Below are 20,657 nucleotides of genomic sequence, written 5' to 3'. Positions count from 1 at the left end.
AGAGCCAGGAGCAGCAGCTGCTCCAACTCTCAAAGACAAAGCAAAAACCTCAGAGGAACAATCAATCAAAACTTTATTTTTAAAAACTTCAACTGAAATAAAGCAGCAATCATCTAAAAAGAGGCACTGGAGTTTCACCCCTTAAATCCTGCGTTAACCCCAGGATTTCCAGGTTTGATTTTCTCCTCTCTTGCTTTGCTCACACTCTGGAAAAATGAAGATCTGCCACCCTGCAAGTCCCCAGGAGAAACGCTGGCCAAGCACTTCTGTCCTGAGCTGAGCCAAGGGCTGGGGTGGCACTGACCCTTAATGCCAGGCTTAAGGAGGCTGCTGTTAAACCAGGCTTAACAAGGCTGGGCTCAGACCTGGCTTTGCTGGGCCCTGCCCTGCACTTCCCTCCGCACCTCCTTGATGTCATAGGCCCAGACCTGGTCCAGGCCCTGGCCCAGGGTGCAGCTGGGGCTCCAGGAGGGGAAGGGGTAGCGGCCGGCCACCACCCGCGCGTCGTCGGGCAGTTCTGCCAGGAGCTTGGTGGCCAAGGGAGGCTTCTGGGGACAGAGACACAGCCAGGGACAGGAGGCAGCATTAGGACACGGTCACACAGTGACAGACCCACCAGGGACCCTCTGGGACATCGGCCCTTCAAAGCAGAGGGCTGGTACTGGCCCGGGCTAAGGCTGGGACTTGGAGCAACAGGACAAGAGGAACGGCCTCAAGTGGCACCAGTGGAGGTTCAGGTTGGATACTGGGAAAATTTCTTCCCTGAAATGGTGGTCAGGCACTGGCAGAGCTGCCCAGAGCAGTGGTGGGGTCACCATCCCTGCAGGGCTTTAACATGGATGTGGCACTTGGGGACATGGCTCAGTGCTGGAGGAACTGCAGGACTTCAACCCAGAGGGATTTTCCAACCTCCATGATTCCATAAATCCAAATGCTGTGCAGCACCAAACCACTCAGCCACAGGGATTCCCACCTGGCCTTATTCCACCCCTTATTTCACCCATTCCACCCTCATTTCACCTCTGTTCCCCAAGAAGCCCCCAGAAGAGCTCAGGGTGTGAGGGGCTGACTCACCACGCTGGGGGCCAGGAACACGATCACGTTGTGGCAATCAGAGAGATTCACCTGAAAACAGAAGGAAAAGGGCAATAACGAGCAGCAGGCAGAGCAGGAACAGCTGCTGGAGCGTCCAAACCTTGTGGGTGATCTTTGGAATCTTGCAGGGATCAAAGATGCCACAAAAGATGTGGGATGGGGAAGTGGGGGTGTGAAAGCAGCACGTCTTGGGAAACACCTGCCTGCAGCACCATCCCAGACCCACATTCCCTCATGGATTCTCTCTGGTCAGGCTGCAAATACCTCATGGCAGCCTGAGAAGCTCATGCCTGCAGGTGAGCCTGTCAGCAGCACCCAGACCTCTCCTCAGAGATGCTCCAAGCAGCAGAACTGGCCACGGGCTGCTGCCCCAGCTGGCATTCCCTGGAAAGGAGGATGGATTTCCACCTCCCAAGAGCAGTGTGGGATGGGGAAGGAGCAAGCAGCCATCAGCAAATCCATCCTGGAGATGCAAACAGAGCTCTGGCCCTGCCCTGAGCACACCCAGACCCTCGGGATGCTGTTACCTTCCACAGATCCCTCTTCAGGAAGGAGATCTTGCCGTGGTAGCCGGCCCTCCAGGCACGGTAGTTGGCCAGGCACAGCAGCCAGGGGTTGAGCTCATAGCCCAGGGCTGGCCTCAGCCCCTCCTTGTAAGCCTCGAGCACCTGCACAGGAGAGAGGGAGAGAGGGAGGGCTGAAAGCCAAAGCAGCCCAGTGCTGAGTGTGGGGCAGGATTTGGGAGGGCAGGATTTGGCTGCCCAGCTGCACCCACCCCATCCTGCAGGCTCACAGGCAGGGTGACCTTGGAGCTCAGCACCACCCAGAGCCCTCACTGCCACCCTGCTCCCTGCATGCATCTTTTGGGGCTGCCAAAGACCACCTATGGCCATCTAGAGCCACCCTGGACCACCTAGGGCTGCCTAGAACCACCTGGGGCTGTCTAGAGCCACCTAGGACCATGCTGGGTCACCAAGGACTACCAAGGACAGTCTAGGAATATTTAAGACAGTCTAGGGCCACCAAGGACAGTCTAGGACCACCTAGGACAGTCTAGGGACACCTAGAGACATCCAGGACAATCTAGAACCACCTACAGCTGTCTAAGACCATCGAGGACGCTCTGGGACCACCAGGGATGGTCCTGGCCACCCAGAAGCCAGGCACAAACCCAGCAGCAGCAGGGTGTGGGTGTCCCCTGCACCCTCCCTGCCCTTTGCCCACCCAGGACACCCCAATTTCCCTCAGAACCCTTACAAGCCGTCCATCTCCGGATCCCAGATCCACGGTCTTGCCGGCACGGCCCCGCAGCAGCGCCAGGGTGTTGGCCACCTGCCGGGGGCTGGAGGGCTGGTACGGCACCTGCGGGGGCACAGCGGCTCAGGGGGGCCGGGATCGGCGTCCTGGGGGTTCGGGGTGCCGGTACCGGCAGGCACAGCGGGTCAGGGGGACAGGCCTCGGGATCAGGGTGCCGGTACCTGCAGGCACAGGGGTTCGGGGTGCCGGTACCTGCAGGCACAGGGGTCAGGGGATCGGGGTGCCGGTACCGGCAGGCACAGGGGGATTGGGGTGCCGGTACCGGCAGGCACAGGGGGATCGGGGTGCCGGTACCGGCAGGCACAGGGGATCGGGGTGCCGGTACCTGCAGGCACAGGGGGATTGGGGTTGGGGGTGCCAGTACCGCCAAGCACAGGGGTCAGGGGTTCGGGGTGCCGGTACCTGCAGGCACAGGGGGTCAGGGGTGCCGGTACCGGCAGGCACAGGGGGATTGGGGTGCCGGTACCGGCAGGCACAGGGGTCAGGGGTTCGGGGTGCCGGTACCCGCAGGCACAGGGGTCAGGGGATCGAGGTGCCGGTACCTGCAGGCACAGGGGTTCGGGGTGCCGGTACCGGCAGGCACAGGGGGATTGGGGTGCCGGTACCGGCAGGCACAGGGGTCAGGGGTTCGGGGTGCCGGTACCGGCAGGCACAGGGGTCAGGGGATCGGGGTGCCGGTACCGGCAGGCACAGGGGTCAGGGGATCGGGGGGCCGGTACCTGCAGGCGCAGCGGGACGCGGCGGAAGCCGGGCATCAGCAGCACGGCCCAGGTTGCCCACACGGCCGCCCCGCTGGCCGCCGCCAGAGCCAGCAGGCCCCGGCCGCCCAGCGCCGCCCCGGGACGGGCCCAGCTCGGCTCGCCCGGCTCGCCCGGATCCCAGCCCGGGTCCAGGGGCAGATCCGTGCCCGGCTCCATGGCCGCCGGAAGGGGAGGGCAGCTCGGCCGGGCGCCTTCCGCCGGGGCACCGGGGACACGGGAGGGACACGGGCCGGGCACGGGGATGGGGTCAGGGGTACGGTACCGGGGAATCCGCGCTGCCCCCGCCCCGGGGCTGCGGGAGGGACACAGCCGGGCATGGAGTGTGCGGGTGTGCACAGGGGTGTGAGAGTGTGGGTGTGAGAGAGAGAGAGTGTGTGTGTGTGAGAGAGAGAGAGTATGGTAACAGCTGTGTGTGTGTGTGTGTGTGTGTGTGTGTGTGTGTGTGTGAGATAACGTGTGTGTGTGTGTGTGTGTGGTAACACCTGTGTGTGTGTGTGATAACAACTCGGTGTGTGTGAGTGTGTCTCTGTATCTGTGTGTGTGTGTGATAACTGTGTGAGTGTGTATGTGTGATAGCTGTGAGTGTGTGTGTGTGATAACAGCTCAGTGTGTGTGAGATAACGTGTGTGTGTGTGTGTGTGGTAACACCTGTGTGTGTGTGTGATAACAACTCTGTGTGTGTGAGTGAGTGTGTCTCTGTATCTGTGTGTGTGTGATAACTGTGTGAGTGTGTATGTGTGATAGCTGTGTGTGAGTGTGTGTGTGTGATAACAGCTCAGTGTGTGTGAGATAACGTGTGTGTGTGTGAGTGTGAGAGAGAGAGTATGGTAACAGCTGTGTGTGTGTATGTGTGTGTGTGTGTGTGTGTGATAACAGCTCAGTGTGTGTGAGATAACGTGTGTGCGTGTGTGTGTGTGTGTGTGTGTGATAACTGTGTGAGTGTGTATGTGTGATAACAGCTGTGTGTGTGTGTGTGGGGTAACAACTGTGTGTGTGTGTGATAACAACTCTGTGTGTGTGTGTTTCTCTGTATCTGTGTGTGTGTGTGTGTGTGTGTGTGTGTGTGTGTGTGTGCGTTTGTGTTTGTGCAGAGCTGGTTTTGCTCCAGGGCAGTTCTGCACGGTTGTTGTGCACACGTTTGTGTGGAGCTGTGAGTGGTGAATGGCTGTGCACTGCTGTGTGTGTATGTGTCTGTGTCTGTGTCTGTGTGTTTATGTGTGTGTGTGTGTTTGTGCAGGCTGTGCATGGCTGTTGTGTGCAGGGTGTGCTGCTGTATGCTATGCACGATGGGCACATGTGTGTGTGCTGGGAACAGCTCTGTGTGTTGTGCACAGTTTGTGTGGATGTTTGCACAGACGTGCAGTTGTGTGGGGCTGTGAGCGATTCCAGCTGTGTGTGTGCAGCTGTGTGTGGCTTGGCACGCTGCGTGCTGCTGTGCACAGCCAGGTACAGTTGTGCATGGCTCTGTGTGCCTGTGCTGTGACACACAGCTCCGTGTGGCTGTGCAGGGCTGTGCACACTCGTCGGAAGGGTTCTGATGGCTGCACAGCCGTGCACAGACGAACACAGCTGTGTGAAGCTGTGGGTGGTGTTGTGCAGGGCTGGGAGTGGCTGTGTGTGTGCTTGTGCACAGGTCAGCGCAGCTGAGCGCGGTCTTGCAGGACTTTTACAGCTGCAGGGCTGCATGCATGGTGCCCAGCTGTGCACAACTGCCTCTGCATGGCTGGCTGTGCATTGCCCTGTGCAGCTGTGCCCAGCCGTGTGCAGGTGTGCATGCCCTGCACGAGTGTTGGCGCTCCTGCTCGGCTGTGCACGGATCTGTGTGTGGTTCTGCGTTGGTGCACAGTCCTGTGTGGGGTGTGCATGGTGGGGTGCAGTTGTGAGCAGCTGTGCACAGCTGTGTGTGGGGTTGTTGAGGGGCTCTGCACACCCGTGTGGGGCTGGTGTGGGCTGTTTGTGGTTGTTGGGGGCTGTAGGGCTGTGCAGTCTCCCCCTGGGCCTTTCTGGCTGCAAGGCAGCAGCGATGTGGGAAAATTCCAGGCATTGGGAGGGGGGCCCCAGGCCCCGCAGCCCCTGCCCAGCCCCAGTTAGTGACCCCCCCCAAGCAGCCCAAACACAGAACAACACCGTCCAGCAGGGCACAAAGGGCCACAGCCCCCTGCCAGGACAGCCACATGTCACCGGGGATGTCCCTGCTGTCACCTCTGTGGGAATCCATAAAATCAGAACGCTTTAGGAAAACTGCAGAACTGTTCTCTCCTCAGCCCGTGGGTCAGCAGTTGTGGGGTGTGACAGTGTTCACAGGAGTCCCAGGATGAAGGAAGAGATGAGGATCTGACTCCATGTTTCAGAAGGCTTGATTTATTAGTTTATGATATATATTATATTAAAACTATACTAAAAGAATAGAAGAAAGGATTTCTTCAGAAGGCTGGCTAAGAATAGAAAAGGAATGATAACAAAGGTTTGTGGCTTGGACTCTCTGTCTGAGGCAGCTGACTGTGATTGGCCATTAATTACAAACAACCAACATGAGACCAATCACAGATGCACCTGTTGCATTCCACAGCAGCAGATAATCATTGTTTACATTTTGTTCCTGAGGCCTCTCAGCTTCCCAGGAGGAAAAGTCCAAAGGAAAGGATTTTTCATAAAAGATGTCTGTGACAGTGGGGTGTGTGGGGGTCCCCCTCCAGCCCCATATTGGGGTGTCCCCTGAGAGCCTGGGGGGGTCTGATGGCCCCCATGTCCTTGCCACAGGACCCCCAACCTCACAATGTGCCTCGGTGTCTGTGGGGCTGTTCCCAGGGGAGGAGAGCCCCCAGCCCCATCCTGAGAATGGCTTTGGGGGTGCAGGGAAGCAGAATTGGGGAGTGGGATCCCCACTCCTCAGTGCTGCAGATCCCCTCTTTGCGGAGCTGCCCAGGGCAGGAGCGTTCCTGCTCCCACCTCCCCCTGGTTTGTGGGAATGGAGCGGGATGAGGATGCACACACACCCACACACGGGTTCTGTCCCCCCACACACATCTTGGGGCACCAACAGCAGCCGGACCCCATTAATCACGGCCCCAGAGCAGCGCTGGGGGAACTGAAGCCGCCCCCAAAACACATCCCAAGGCTGCTCCCTCCCCAACCCCCCAAAGGGACGGCGTGGCCAAATCGGGGCTCACGGGGATCACCCCGATTTTCCGCTTTCTGCTCTTTCTTGCTGGCAGGTGGAGCTGCTTAAAGCAGAAAATCCCGGGAAATCGGAGCCGGGGAGCCGGGGGGCTGAGGAGGAGGAGGAGGAGGATGAGGATGAGGAGGATGAGGAGGATGGTCCGTGGGGAATGAGCCGCTCCCGGAGCCGCCCGAGCGGTGCTGCAGAGTGAATGAACTCAGGAGGAAATACCCGGGCAGGGCTGAGCCCTCCTGCCCTGTCCCTGGCATTGAGCAGGGGGTGAAAAACGCCAATCCCTCGTTTTTAAAATTTTAAAAGTTTAGTAGTAATGAAATGGTTATAAAGATAGTAATGCAATTACAGTAATAATAATTTGGACAATTTGAATTAGGACAATATGACACAACAAATACAAAGAGTGACAGACGTCTGGGTACCTTTTCTGGGCAGCACGATTAGGATTAACCCTTAAAAGCAATAACCAGTTGCATATTCATACACCTCATACATGACTCATAAATTCCATTCAAACACAGGATTCTGTCTGGTCATCCTCAACTTCTTCCTCTGAATCCTGACAGCACCTTCGAGGCGGGAAGAAGTTCATTTCTTCTGATAATGGAGCAATAAATTCTTTTTCTCTGAAAGATTCAGATGTCCTGTGGGTGCTATTTTGCTGCAAGTCCTTTCTTTAAAAAAAAAATATCCTACATAGCACAGTTTCTATTTTAACAATTTTTATAATCTAAAACAATATTTAGCACAGTACTTAAGAGAATTAATACAGCATTACTTTCTAACACAACACATATAATATGCATTTGAATATTTGCGAAAAGCCAATCATAAAATACATGCATTTTTCACACAGGGAGTGCCCGGTCCCTCCTGTCCCTGGCATTGAGCAGGGGGTGCCCGGTGCCTCATGCCCTGGCATTGAGCAGGGGGTGCCCAGTCCCTCCTGTCCCTGGCATTGATCAGGGGTGCCCGGTCCCTCCTGCCCTGCCCGGGGTGCCCGGTCCCTCCTGTCCCTGGCATTGAGCAGGGGGTGCCCGGTCCCTCATGCCCTGGCATTGAGCAGGGGGTGCCCGGTCCCTCCTGTCCCTGGCACTGAGTAGGGGGTGCCCGGTCCCTCCTGTCCCTGGCATTGAGCAGGGGGTGCCCGGTCCCTCCTGTCCCTGGCACTGAGTAGGGGGTGCCCGGTCCCTCCTGCCCTGCCCGGGGTGCCCGATCCCTCCTGTCCCTGGCATTGAGCAGGGGATGCCCGGTCCCTCATGCCCTGGCATTGAGCAGGGGATGCCCGGTCCCTCCTGCCCCTGGCATTGAGCAGGGTGTGCCCGGTCCCTCCTGTCCCCGGCATTGAGCAGGGGATGCCCGATCCCTCCTGTCCCTGGCATTGAGCAGGGGGTGCCCGGTCTCTCCTGTCTGTCCCTGGCATTGAGCAGGGGGTGCCCGGTCCCTCCTGCCCTGGCATTGAGCAGGGGGTGCCCGGTCCCTCCTGCCCCTGGCACTGAACAGGGGGTGCCCGGTCCCTCCTGCCCCTGGCACTGAGCAGGGCGTGCCCGGTCCCTCTGCCCTGGCATTGAGCAGGGGGTGCCCGGTCCCTCATGCCCTGGCATTGAGCAGGGGGTGCCCGGTCCCTCCTGCCCTTTCGCGGTGCCCGGTCCCTTCTGCCCTGTCCCTGGCATTGAGCAGGGGGTGCCCGGTCCCTCCTGCCCTGTCCCTGGCATTGAGCAGGGGGTGCCCGGTCCCTCCTGTCCCTGGCATTGAGCAGGGGATGCCCGTTCCCTCCTGTCCCTGGCACTCAGCAGGGGGATGCCCGGTCCCTCCTGTCCCTGGCATTGAGCAGCGGGTGCCCGGTCCCTCCTGTCCCTGGCATTGAGCAGGGGGTGCCCGGTCCCTCCTGCCCTTTCGCGGTGCCCGGTCCCTTCTGCCCTGTCCCTGGCATTGAGCAGGGGGTGCCCGGTCCCTCCTGCCCTGTCCCTGGCATTGAGCAGGGGATGCCCGATCCCTCCTGTCCCTGGCATTGAGCAGGGGGTGCCCGGTCCCTTCTGCCCTGTCCCTGGCATTGAGCAGGGGGTGCCCGGTCCCTCCTGCCCTGTCCCTGGCATTGAGCAGGGGATGCCCGATCCCTCCTGTCCCTGGCATTGAGCAGGGGGTGCCCGGTCCCTCCTGCCCTTTCGCGGTGCCCGCAGCATCTCGGAGCGCCGGGACGAGCAGGTGGCCGTGCGAGGGGACCGGCTGCGCTGTGTCACTGCAGCCAAGGAGTTTTTAATCCTCCTCTTCCCAGGGCAGCCTCCCCCGGCGGGGCCGCGGCGGCTGCAGAGCAGCCCCGAGCGCCAGGAATGTGCGGCTCTGCGCTGGGAACGCCGCTTCCCTGCAGCTGTCGGCAGCCGCACGGGGGTGAGGGGCCGAGGGGGCCCCGCTGCGGGCCGGGGTCGCCTCCAGCCCCCGCATCCCTCCCCGGCTCTGTCCGGGTCACAGGATGGGGCTGGAGGCAGGGCTGGTGCCGGGATTTGGGGGGCAGCAATGGGGGGGTGTGCTCAGGGTTATCAGTCCCCAGGGCTGTGGGGTGGAGCTTCCTCCGGCCCCACGGGGCTCATCCTGACCCTCTGGGGCATCCTGGACCCCTCTGGGCTTCATCCTGAGTTTTAAACTCCAGAGGCATCGTCCTGACCTTATGGGGTATCCCTGAGCCCCAGGGGGTTTATCCTGAGTTTATGGGGCTCCCCCTGGTCCCAGGGGCATCATCCAACCCTATGGGACACCCTCAAACCCTGGGATCTCATCCTGACCCTACTGGGCATCCCTGAGCCCCAGGGACATCATCCTGACCCTGTAGGGCATCCCTGAACCCCAGGGACCTTATTCTGACCCTTCTGGGGATCTCTGAACCCCAGGAACATCGTCCTGACCCTGTCGGAGATCCCTGAACCCCAGGGACATCACCCTGACCCTACTGGGGATCTCTGAACCCCAGGGACATTATCCTGACCCTATTGGGGATCCCTGAACCCCAGGAACATCGTCCTGACCCTGTCGGAGATCCCTGAGCCCCAGGGACATCACCCTGACCCTTCTGGGGATCCCTGAACCCCAGGAACATCATCCTGACCCTATTGGGGATCCCTGAACCCCGGGGACATCACCCTGACCCTACTGGGGATCCCCTGATCTCAGAGCCACCCCTGTGTCCCTCAGCACCCCCTGAGCTCCGGGGTGCTGCCGGCAGGGTGAGCAGGTGCCCGGGGGTCCCGGGGGTCCCCACTCGGTGCTGGGGCCGCAGGGGGGGCTGAGCCGCCTTTGTGGCTCCCTTTGCGATTCACACGTTCGGGCTTTCATCCGGCAGCCGGGGAGGAGGAGGAGGAGGAGGAGGAGGGCGAAGGGAGAGGAGAGGGGGGAGAGGGGCTGGAGGGGGAAATGGCGGGAAACGGCGGCTGCCTTTGTGTGACAGGGATGGGGACAGGGACGGGGACAGCGGCAGTGCCACCGCTCGGGGTTTGCCATCCCGTGTGAACGCCCACCCACGGCGTGACCGAGGGGCTGCACGGCCCCCAGGAGGTTCTGGAGCTGGGCTGTGGGTCCACAATGGGGCTGATCCCACGGAATGAGGCGCCCCGGGCACGTCCCTGGGCACACAGGGAGCTGCTGTGGGGCGCTGCTGTCCAAGGCTGCCCCAAATCCCACCCCGTGTGGGGCAGGCTGGTCAGTGGGGGGCTTTTGGAGCAGATCTGGATTGTCTCCATGGTGGGCACCATGGGGCCACCCTGCCCTGTCCTGCCAGGGGCTGTTACACCCCTCATCGTGGTCACCCCTCACCGTGCTCACCCCTCACTGTGATCACCCCTCACTCTGGTCACCCCTCACCATGGTCACCCCTCACCGTGCTCACCTCTCTCTGTAGTCACCCCTCACTGTGGTCACCCCTCACTCTGGTCACCCCTCTCTGTGGTCACCCCTCACCGTGCTCACCCCTCACTCTGGTCACCCCTCACCGTGCTCGCCCCTCACTGTGCTCACCCCTCACCATGGTCACCCCTCACTATGGTCACCCCTCACCATACTCACCCCTCTTCGTGGTCACCCCTCACCATGGTCACCCCTCACCGTGCTCATCCCTCACCGTGGTCACCCCTCACCATGGTCACCCCTCACTGTACTCACCCCTCACCATGGTCACCCCTCACCATGGTCACCCCTCACTGTACTCACCCCTCACCATGGTCACCCCTCACCATGCTCACCCCTCACCATGGTCACCCCTCACCATGCTCACCCCTCACCATGGTCACCTCTCACCATGGTCACCCCTCACCATGGTCACCTCTCACCATGGTCACCCCTCACCATGGTCACCCCTCACCATACTCACTCCTCACCATGGTCACCCCTCACCATACTCACCTCTCACCATGGTCACCCCTCACCATGGTCACCTCTCACCATGGTCACCCCTCACCATGGTCACCCCTCTCCGTGCTCAGCCCTCTCCGTGCTCACCTCTCACCATGGTCACCCCTCTCCGTGCTCAGCCCTCTCCGTGCTCACCTCTCACCATGGTCACCTCTCACCATGCTCACCCCTCACCATGGTCACCCCTCACCATGGTCACCCTTCTCCGAGCCCCTCCTGACCCCCCCAGCTCCACTCACTGTCCCCACCCCGTTCCCCTGGCCCTGCTGCCTCCCACCACACTTTCCATCCTGTGGAGGAAACATTCCCCGGCCTGGAGTTTCTCTCATTGTGTTTTCACCCTTCACGGCCTAGCTCCGTGCCAAGAGGCCGGGCAGGAATTTTGGCTGGGCCAGGGCCGGGCTCTGCTTTCGGGGAAACGCTGGGATGGAGATCCCAGAGCTGTGGGATTCCCAGAGCCCCAGGGAAGGGCTGTTACCCCAGCCCACAGAGGGGAAACTGAGGCACGGTTATCCCTGCCATGCTCCCACAGGAAGCCTCAGTGCCCTGGTCAGGGCCTAGCACTGAGCGGTGACAGCCGCGGGAAGCGACCCAACCTGACAGGGGCCAGAGGGCACCAAAACCAGCCCAGAAACCTCCGTGCCAGCAAAGGAGCGCAGTCCCAGCCCTTTCCGCAGCGGCACACCGAGCTGCTCTGGCCAAATAAACAGATGGGAAGAAAAACAAGAGGTTTTGCTGGCGGGCAGAAAAGCGCCGGATGCCTCTCGCGTTAAACGCCGGCATTGAGCCGGGAGGAATGCGGGGTCGGAGCAGCCGTGATTTACCCCCGCGCATACAGAGGATGCCGTGGGCAGCACAATTCCCTCTGCACCTCATTTATTGCTTTTCCAGCTTCATTTTTCCTCCTCCGCTGGGTTTCCCACTCCTTCCCCCTTCCCCCTGCCTCTCTTGGCTCCTGCTCGGATCTGGCATCCTGCAGTGCCCAGCGTGGAGCTCCAGCCTCCCCAGGGCCAGGTCCAGCCCTCAGAGCCCGGCCCGGCCCCAAAATGGGGCAGTAAAAAGGATAAAATGAAAATATCCAAGTATAAAATTGGCAGTAAAGTATAAAGCAAGCAGCAAACTCTCCTCAAGGGAAAACATGTGTTGTGTATCAAACCCACCAGGATCTTATCACAGCCAGATCATTCTATACACACACACATATAGATATTTATATTTAATTATGCTCCAAAGCCCACAGCATTCTTTAGAAACTTTTTTTGGCAAGGAAAAGCACATTGTGGTCAGCAGAGGCACCGAACACTCAGCAGCAGCTCATCCTGGCTGGTGATATTTGAAAAGGTGTTATTGAAACAAAATTGGAAAGGTTTTAATTACAAGCAGACGTGGCAGGAGATTTGCTTGAGAGGTTTGGGGGGCTCGAGGGGTTTGGGGGGACTCAGGGGCTGAGATTTCAGTGCTGAGCCCTGTGGCATCAGTGGTGGGGAGGAAAGGTCCCTGGCTGGGGGTGCTGCGCCCCATTCCCATGTCCCATGTCCAGGGGGGTTCCTGTGCCCCATTCCCATCTGGGTCCCCCATTCCCATGTCTAGGGGGATTCCAGTGCCCCATTCCCATCTGGGTGCCCCACATCTCATATCTAGGGGGATTCCAGTGCCCCATTCCCATCTGGGTGCCCCATGTCTAGGAGGGTTTCAGTGCCCCATTCCCATGTCCCATGTCTAGGGGTGTGCCCGTGCCCTATTCCCATCTTAGTGCCCCATGTCCCATATCTAGGGGGATTCCAGTGCCCCATTCCAAGCTGGATGCCCCATGTCCCATGTCTAGGAGGGTTTCAGTGCCCCATTCCCATGTCCCATGTCTAGGGGGATTCCAGTGTCCCATTCCCATCTGGGTGCTCCATGTCCCATGTCTAGGGGGGTGCCAGTGCCCCATTCCCATCTGGGGGTCCCATTCCCATGTCTAGGAGGGTTCCATTCCCCCATTCCCATCTGGGTGCCCCATGTCCCATGTCTAGGGGAGTTCCAGTGCCCCATTCCCATTGGGGGTCCCATGTCCCATGTCCCATGTCTAGGAGAGTTCCATTCCCCCATTCCCACCTGGGTGCCCCGTATCCCATATCGAGGGGAGTATTCCAGTGCTCCATTCCATTCTGGCTGCCCCCTGTCCCATCCTTGTCTGGGAGGCTCCTGTGCCCCATCCCCAGCTGAGGTTTGCTGGCTGGGGATTCCGTGTCCCTTCCCTGCCCGGGGGTTCTGTTCCCCGTCCCCGTGCAGGATTCCCACGTCCCAGCCCTGCCCCGCAGTCCCGTCCCCCTCGGCATTCCCAGGGGAGCGGGGCCGGGGCCGGCGGGCAGGGCAGGGCAGGGCTGGGCTGGGATGCTGCCGCGGCACAATCGGGCACAATGAGGCACAAAGAGGCACAAAGAGGCCTTGTGGCCGCTGGCTCTGACGAGAATCAGCGCTGACAGCGGCTCCTCCAGCAGGGTCACCCACCCAGCACAGAGCCACCCGCCCCTGGTCCCCACACCAGGAATACCCGGGGAGAGGGACCCCAAAGTGCTGGGGATCGCTGGGGTGCAGAATGTGCAAACTGCAATAAATCTCTCCATACAGAGAGATGTCCAGGTATCAGGGCTGTTTCCAGCCCCAGGGCCACAGCTGGAGCTGGCACAGAGGAGAGCAGGTGGCACACACTGAACATCCTGCTCAGCTTGCTAAAAACAGGAGCCACACTCTACAAATACAGCTTAGTTTATAAAAAAGAAGTCACAAATTTGGTATCGTTATAACTTTAGTGCACATACGATGCCCCCCACCCCCAGGTCCAAAGTTCCCCGCGGCTGGCACGGCCTGCCCTGCTCACCCAGGGCTGCCAGGGACGGTGGCACTGTCACCTCTCCCTGTTCCCGTGGCACCTTCCTATGTCAGTGCTTTGGTCCTGCCCTGACCGTGCCAAGGACACCTCTGCTCCCCCACCTGCCTTCCTCCCACCTCACTGTTCCCTTCACTCCCTTCAGCTTCTCTCCTCTTCCTCGGCATCCGCCCCGCAGCTCCTGCCCGTGCCAGGGCCAGGCTCACCGCTGCCTGCTCCCCCTTCCACCCCCAACCTTACAGATCCATCTCCTGGCCCTTCCACTCCCTTCCGTGCCTTCCGTGTCCCTGGACCGGCCACCACGGCCACCCGCCCCGAGCCCTGCCGGGGTCTGGCCAGACCCACTGTGCCCACAGCACCCCCTGAGCATGCAGCACCCCGCTCCCCATTCTGCTGCACCCCTCACCCAGGCAGCTCCCTGGGCACCCTGGGCAAATCCCTTTCCTTCCAGCAGGATTTCCCCAAACCCCCCAGCCCGCCGGCGGGTGCTGCCCCTGCCCAGCCCAGCTCCGTGTGCCACGCTCCCTCCAGGCACCGTCCCCGTGTCCCCGGGATGCTCTCGGTGAGGCAGAGCCGGCTCCCCCGGCGCTCCCGGAGCCACTCAGTCCACGGGGAACTCGCAGGGGTTCTGGTGCGTGCGCTGGGCGCCCCGGTAGATGCGCTGGAAGTCCCGGTAGCGCGGAGCGCAGCTCAGCCAGGCCTCCCCGAAGTGCAGCCAGCCCGTGAAGAGGAAGGAGCCGGGGCCCGGCCGGACCCCGCAGCGCAGGGGGGTGCGGATGCTGCCCACGGGCCGGCCCGGCCGCCCGCCCGCCTGGAACAGCGGGAATTTCTGCCGGTGGATGCGCGTGGCGCTCACCCCGATGATGGATTCCTGCAGCTCGGCGTCGTTGGACACGCTCCGGATGCTGCCGCGGATGACTGCGGGGGGAAGGTGGGAGGGTGTCAGCATGGCCCTGGCCCTGTCCCCACTGCCATCCACGTCCCCAGCCTTGTCCCCATCCCTGTCTCCATCCCCATCTCCATCATTGTCCCCGTGCACATTCACATCCTCATCCCCATCGCAGTCCCTGTACCCACCTGCATTCTCATTCCCATCCTTATCCCTGTCTCCATTCTTGTCTTGTTCCCACTCCCATTCCCATCCCCATCTCCATCCCAGTCCCCATCTTCATCTCCATCTCCAACCCTGTTCCCATCCCCATTCCTGTTCCCATCCCCAGCCCCATTCCCATTCCTGTTCCCATCCCCATCTCCATCCCAGTCCCCATCTCCATCTCCATTTCCATCTTGATCTCCAACCCTGTTCCCATCCCCACTCCCATTCCTGTTCCCATCCCCATTCCCATTCCCATTCTCATCCCCTTCCCATCCTTGTTCCCATCCTCATCTCCATCCGTCCCCATCTTCATCTCCATTTCCATCTTGATCTCCAACCCTGTTCCCATTCCCATTTCCATTCCCACCCCCATTCCCTTTCCCATCCCCACTCCCTTTCACATCCCCATCTCCATCCCAGTCCCCATCTCCATCTCCATTTCCATCTTGATCTCCAACCCTGTTCCCATTCCCATTCCCATTCCCTTTCCCATCCCCATCCCCATTCCCATTCTCATCCCCTTCCCATCCCTGTTCCCATCCTCATCTCCATCCCAGTCCCCATCTCCATCTCCATTTCCATCTTGATCTCCAACCCTGTTCCCATCCCCATTCCCATTCCCACCCCCATTCCCTTTCCCATCCCCACTCCCTTTCACATCCCCATCTCCATCCCAGTCCCCATCTCCATCTCCATTTCCATCCTGATTTCCAATCCTGTTCCCATTCTCATTCCCATTCTCATCCTCATCCCCATTCCCATTCCCATTCCCATTCCCATTCCCATTCCCATTCCCATTCCCACCTCCATCCCCACTCCCATTCCTATCCCCATTCCCATTTCCCACCCCCAACCCCATTTCCATTCCTATCCCCATCCCCATTGCCATTTCCATTCCCATTCCCATTCCCATCCACAGCTCCATCCCCAGCCCCAGCCCCAGCCCCAGCAGCACTCTGCACATCCCATCCCATCCCATCCCATCCCATCCCATCCCATCCCATCCCATCCCATCCCATCCCATCCCATCCCATCCCATCCCATCCCATCCCATCCCATCCCATCCCATCTGTCCCAGTGCCCCTTTCAGGTCCATCCCCTGTCCCCTCCCCAGGGTGGCACTCACCAAAGTCACTAGTGCAAATGGCCATCAGTATCTCGGTGTCATTGCACGGCCGGCACGCACCTGCAGGGCCAAGCACAGCCTGTCACCCCCAGGCGACACAACACCCGACCCAGCCCCTCCCCACCCGCGGGCACCCTGCAGGACCAGGGAAACTGAGGCAGGGCTCGGGCTCACCTTCGCTGCCGAGGCTGGCGGAGGGCAGCGCGGGCCGGGCCAGCCAGTCCCCCCGCAGCTCGTAGCGGAAGGCGGCGATGCGGCGGCTGATGTCGGGCTGCGGGGTGGCCTGCAGGAACAGCGCCACCTTCTCGTGGGGCAGCCAGCTGAAGCAGCGGGCGTGGGGCCGGGGCGCCTCGGGCAGCAGCAGCTCCAGGCCCCCCTCCCTCTCCAGGTAGAGCTGAGCCCCCCGGAAGGTCGCGCTGGGCTTGATGCAGGCGGTGACGCGCGGGGGGCTCCGGCCCTTGACGGCGGCGCTGGTGGGCGGCAGGCGGGGGGCCAGGCGGAGGCGGAGGGCCCCCGTGGGGTACAGCCACTCCAGCGAGCCCTCGGCACAGTGCAGGGACAGCTGCTCCACGCTGCCAGCCTCCTGTGACAGCCCGCTGTGGGCACAGCACCGCGTCAGTGACAGGGACCCCCAGTGACAGGGACCCCCAGCCCGTGTCCCCCCGCACTCCCAAGCAGCCCCTCCACAGAGGCAGGAACAGCACCAAACCCTCGATGAGTTGGGCTTGGGGTTCAACCGCACCATTTTGGGGTGCCTGTGTTCCCCCAGCGCCTTTTGGAGGGAGCTAAGGGGGGCAGCACAGCAGACCAGCCCCCTTCACACGCAGTGTGGGCTCCCAAACCACCCCCGGAGCGGCCACAACTCGGGGTCCCCTGTTCCCACTTTGGGATCCCCAGGGGATGCGGGGTCCCACTCTCGCACACGATGCCTGGAGCCGCTTCTTTCCCGCGGCACGGGGGGGGACAGGCCTGGAGGCCGGCGTGGGGACAGCGGGGACACTCGGGGCTGCTTTGTCCCTGACAGGGCGCTGGTGGCTGCGTGGCCCCCGTGTCCCCCCAGGCCCCCCGCGTGGGGCAGCCCCTCTGGCGGGCCCCGGCTCTTTGTTCCGAGTCCGGCGCCTTCGGGCGATGCTCAGGGCCCTGCCGGGGGTCCCGCCGGCCGCAGGGATGGGTTCCACGGGTGGGGGGCTCAGGGAAGGGGGTCCCGGAGAGGTGCGGAGCCCCGCAGGGGGACCAGCATCCCTCAAAGCGGGGGGGAGCCTCACCCAGGGCTGAGGAAACTGAGGCAGGCGCGGATTCCCAGCATCCCACCCGCACCCTCCGCACGGATGCGGGAGGGGTTCAGCCCTGAGATGGAGATGGGGGGGCGGGGAGAGCAGAATCCCCATCCCCCATGAACCTGCCTGATCCGGGACCCGCGTGTGCCACCCCCGCCCGCCCCGGGGCCGCTGCTCCCGGTGCCGGTTCCCGGTGCGGTGTTCCCGGTGCGGGGTTCCCGGTGCCGGTATTCCCGGTATTCCCGGTGCTCCCGGTGCCTACCTGCCCCTCCAGCTGCACTGATCCGCGGCCCCGCCGCCGATGGCCGCCCCCAGCCCGGCCAGGCACAGCGCCCGCAGCGCCCACATGGCCGCGCCCGCGGGGCCCCGGGCGGCCCGGCCCGGCCCGGCCCTGCCCGCAGCGCTGCCCGCACCGGGGCCGGGGCCGCGGGGACGGACGGGGGAGCGCGGCCGCCACCCCGCGTCGCGCCCCGAACTTTCCGCCAATGGCGGCGCAGGGGCGGGCACGGGAGCCGCCCCCGAGGCCCCCTCCCCACGGCCGGGGGCACCGGCATCCGCCGCAGCGGCATCCCCGGAGCCCCCCGGGCTTGTCCGCAGCGGGGACACCGGGAGGGGACACGGCTGAGGCAGGGGACAGGGCCTGGAGAAGGGCTGAGGTACCCCAGGGTCCGATCCGCACCCGCGGGCGCGCCCTGTATTCTGTAGGGCCAAGGCTGTGACAGCCATGGCTACGGCACGCCGGGCTGGGAACACCCCAAACTGTGCACAGCCCAAACTGTGAGCCCCAGACTGTGAACATCCAAACTGTGAACACCCCAAACTGTGCACCGCCCAAACTGTGAGCCCCAGACTGTGAACATCCAAACTGTGAACACCCCAAACTGTGCACCGCCCAAACTGTGAGCCCCAAACTGTGCACAGCCCCAACTGTGAGGCCCAAACTGTGAACATCCCAAACTGTGCACAGCCCAAACTGTGCACAGCCCAAACTGTGCACAGCCCAAACTGTGAACACCCCAAACTGTGCACAGCCCAAACTGTGCACAGCCCAAACTGTGAACATCCCAAACTGTGCACAGCCCAAACTGTGCACAGCCCAAACTGTGCACAGCCCAAACTGTGAGCCCCAAACTGTGCACAGCCCAAACTGTGAGCCCCAAACTGTGAACATCCCAAACTGTGAACATCCCAAACTGTACACGCCCCAAAACATGCACGCCCCAATTGTGCACACCCCAAACTGTGCACATCCCAAACTCTGCACCTCAAACTGTGCACATCCCAAACGTGCACACCCCAATTGTGCACCCCCAAACCCTGCACATTCCAAATTGTGCACATCCCAAACTGTGCACACCCCAAACTGTGCACATCCAAACTGTGTGCACCCCAAATGTGCACACCCCAAACTGTGCCCACCCCACACTGTGCACATCCCAAACTATGCACATCTCAAACTGTGCATGTCCCAAACTGTGCACACCCTAAGTGTGAACACCCCAAACTGTGAACACCCCAACAGTGCGTGCACCCCAAACTGTGCACACCCTGGCTATAGACACCCCAGGCCAGGCACACCCCAATTTTTCACACTCCAGCTCTGTCTATAGACACCCCAGCTGTGCACAGCCAGGCACAGGCACAGCCCGGGCTATGAACACCCCAGAGTGCAGCTCTCTGGGTTATGCATCCCCCCAGAACCGTGCACCCCAACACCTGCACACACTGCAGGCCAGGACATTCACCCCCACGGCCATGGGCACCCCAAGGCACGCACATGTGGGGCACCCCAGGCTGGGTGCACCCCAAACTGTGCACACTCCACACCACAGTCCCCCTGGTTTACACACCCCCACCCCAGAACTGTGCACCCCCAGAGTCCCACACCCCCCAGTCCTGAGTTTCACACACCACGGGTCCCTGCACCCCGAGTCCTGCACCCCAGGCTCCATACACCCCAATTTGTGCACACCCCAACCCTTGCACAACCCAGCCCATACACACCCCAGGCTACAGGCAAGCCAGGCTGTGCACACCCCATGCTACAGCCCCCCTGGTTTACCCCCACTCCAGAACTGTGCACCCCAAGAGTCCCACACCCCCCAGATCTGAGTTACACACACTGGGGGTCCCTGCACCCCGAGTCCTGCACCCCAGGCTCCATACACCCCAAATTATGCACACCCCACCCTATACACACCCCAGGCTACAGGCGCATCCCACACTGGACCCCCCTGCTTTACACCCCTAGAACTGTGTACCCCAAAATTTACACCCCCCCTCAACCTCCTTATAACCTGTCCCCATCACCGGCAGCGTCCCCACCGAGACATTTTCTGAACGGGGGAGCCCAGGCACGTGGCACCGGGCCCGACACGGGGGTCGAGCACATCCGAACCCCGAATTTCCCCCGCTCCAAACCTGGGGATTGCTTTCCACCCCCTCCCTTCCCGCCGCTATTGTGCCACCACTACAGACCACACCATTAATTAAGTTTCCATCCAGTGACAGCCCGCCAAAATGTTTGAAATAAACACGGAACAATTGGGATGGGATGATACAGGCCGGGAACAAAGTCCCCGGCCAGAGGGTGGAGCGGAATGGAAATGAGGGATTGTAAATTGGGATGGTGGGAAGAAAGAGGGGAAGGGGGGAAGGGGAGGGGGAGGCAGGCGGGGAGAGGAGGATTCACAGCCCTCCGGCCATGAAATGATGCTGAAAGAAGTCATGCTGCTGGAATCCGTGGCAAATGAGGGGCCGGAGGGGCAGTGGGTTAAGGTGGAGCGGGTCGGGATGTCGGGGTGTCGGGGGGCTGGGCTGGGGGTCGGTGGGCGGCCCGTGCTGAGCCCACCAGCTGCCATCGGGGGTTTGCCGGGGGTGGCTGTGCCCCAGGGGACCACAGAGACCCCGGCACGGCGGGGACACGGCCCCAGAGCCGAGCCGGTGACACGGTGAGGGAGTGGCACCGGCTGGGCTCGGAGCTGGGCAGGCAGGGAGCCCACCATAGCCTTGGCCAGGTGCCAGGGGCGAGGTGGCACCAGGGGATGGGTGACACCAGGCGCTGGTGACCTCTCCCCACAGACACTGCACCCAATGCGGTGCTCAGCACCCCGTGGGATGTTCCCTCGGGACACCCCGCGATGCAGGGAGCTGGCACACGGTGCCACATGGCAATGTCTGCCCTAGTGCCAGCGCCCCAGGGTGAGGCTGCGCCCCTGGCCCCCTCCACAGCCCCCGACCCACCTTAACTGGTGTCACTGGGGAAACCCCGGCGCCTGCTGCTCCAGCAGCTCTGTGGAGCAGGGCACGGGGCACCCCGGGGTCGGGCACGGCCATCGGGGGGTCGCGGAGCCCCTCGGAGCAGACACAGCCGGAGCGGGCACGGATCCCGCCGAGCCCGCAATGGTCTCAGAGCTCCGGGGAGCCCGTGGCGCTGGGCTGGCACCGCCGGGCACACCCCGAGCAGCCTGGTCTGGTGTCCCCCGCGTCCCCTGGCCACCCCTCCGTGTCCCCGGCTGGTTGTGCCCGTGGCACTGGGGA

The 20,657-nt window shown here is 61.8% G+C and overlaps 2 protein-coding genes across 2 annotated transcripts; both read right to left on the bottom strand.

The window, feature by feature from the left end:
* Nucleotides 1-56: 56 nt before the first annotated feature.
* Nucleotides 57-3,329, bottom strand: ANTKMT (adenine nucleotide translocase lysine methyltransferase). Its single transcript, XM_063171464.1, has 5 exons — nucleotides 3,132-3,329; nucleotides 2,353-2,457; nucleotides 1,623-1,763; nucleotides 1,075-1,125; nucleotides 57-548 (listed from the first exon to the last, which is right to left on the bottom strand). Exons 1-5 carry the CDS (start codon nucleotides 3,327-3,329, stop codon nucleotides 360-362), a joined length of 684 nt encoding a protein of 227 aa, XP_063027534.1. The 3' UTR covers nucleotides 57-359.
* A 10,152-nt stretch (nucleotides 3,330-13,481) lies between these two features.
* On the bottom strand, nucleotides 13,482-17,465 carry METRN (meteorin, glial cell differentiation regulator). Its single transcript, XM_063171290.1, has 4 exons — nucleotides 17,380-17,465; nucleotides 16,015-16,436; nucleotides 15,841-15,900; nucleotides 13,482-14,536 (listed from the first exon to the last, which is right to left on the bottom strand). Exons 1-4 carry the CDS (start codon nucleotides 17,463-17,465, stop codon nucleotides 14,220-14,222), a joined length of 885 nt encoding a protein of 294 aa, XP_063027360.1. The 3' UTR covers nucleotides 13,482-14,219.
* Between the last annotated feature and the right edge of the window lie 3,192 nt (nucleotides 17,466-20,657).

The sequence above is a fragment of the Melospiza melodia genome, chromosome 18 (assembly GCF_035770615.1).
Source record: "Melospiza melodia melodia isolate bMelMel2 chromosome 18, bMelMel2.pri, whole genome shotgun sequence".
Taxonomy (NCBI): domain Eukaryota; kingdom Metazoa; phylum Chordata; class Aves; order Passeriformes; family Passerellidae; genus Melospiza; species Melospiza melodia.
This window is presented reverse-complemented; position numbering and strand designations above follow the sequence as displayed.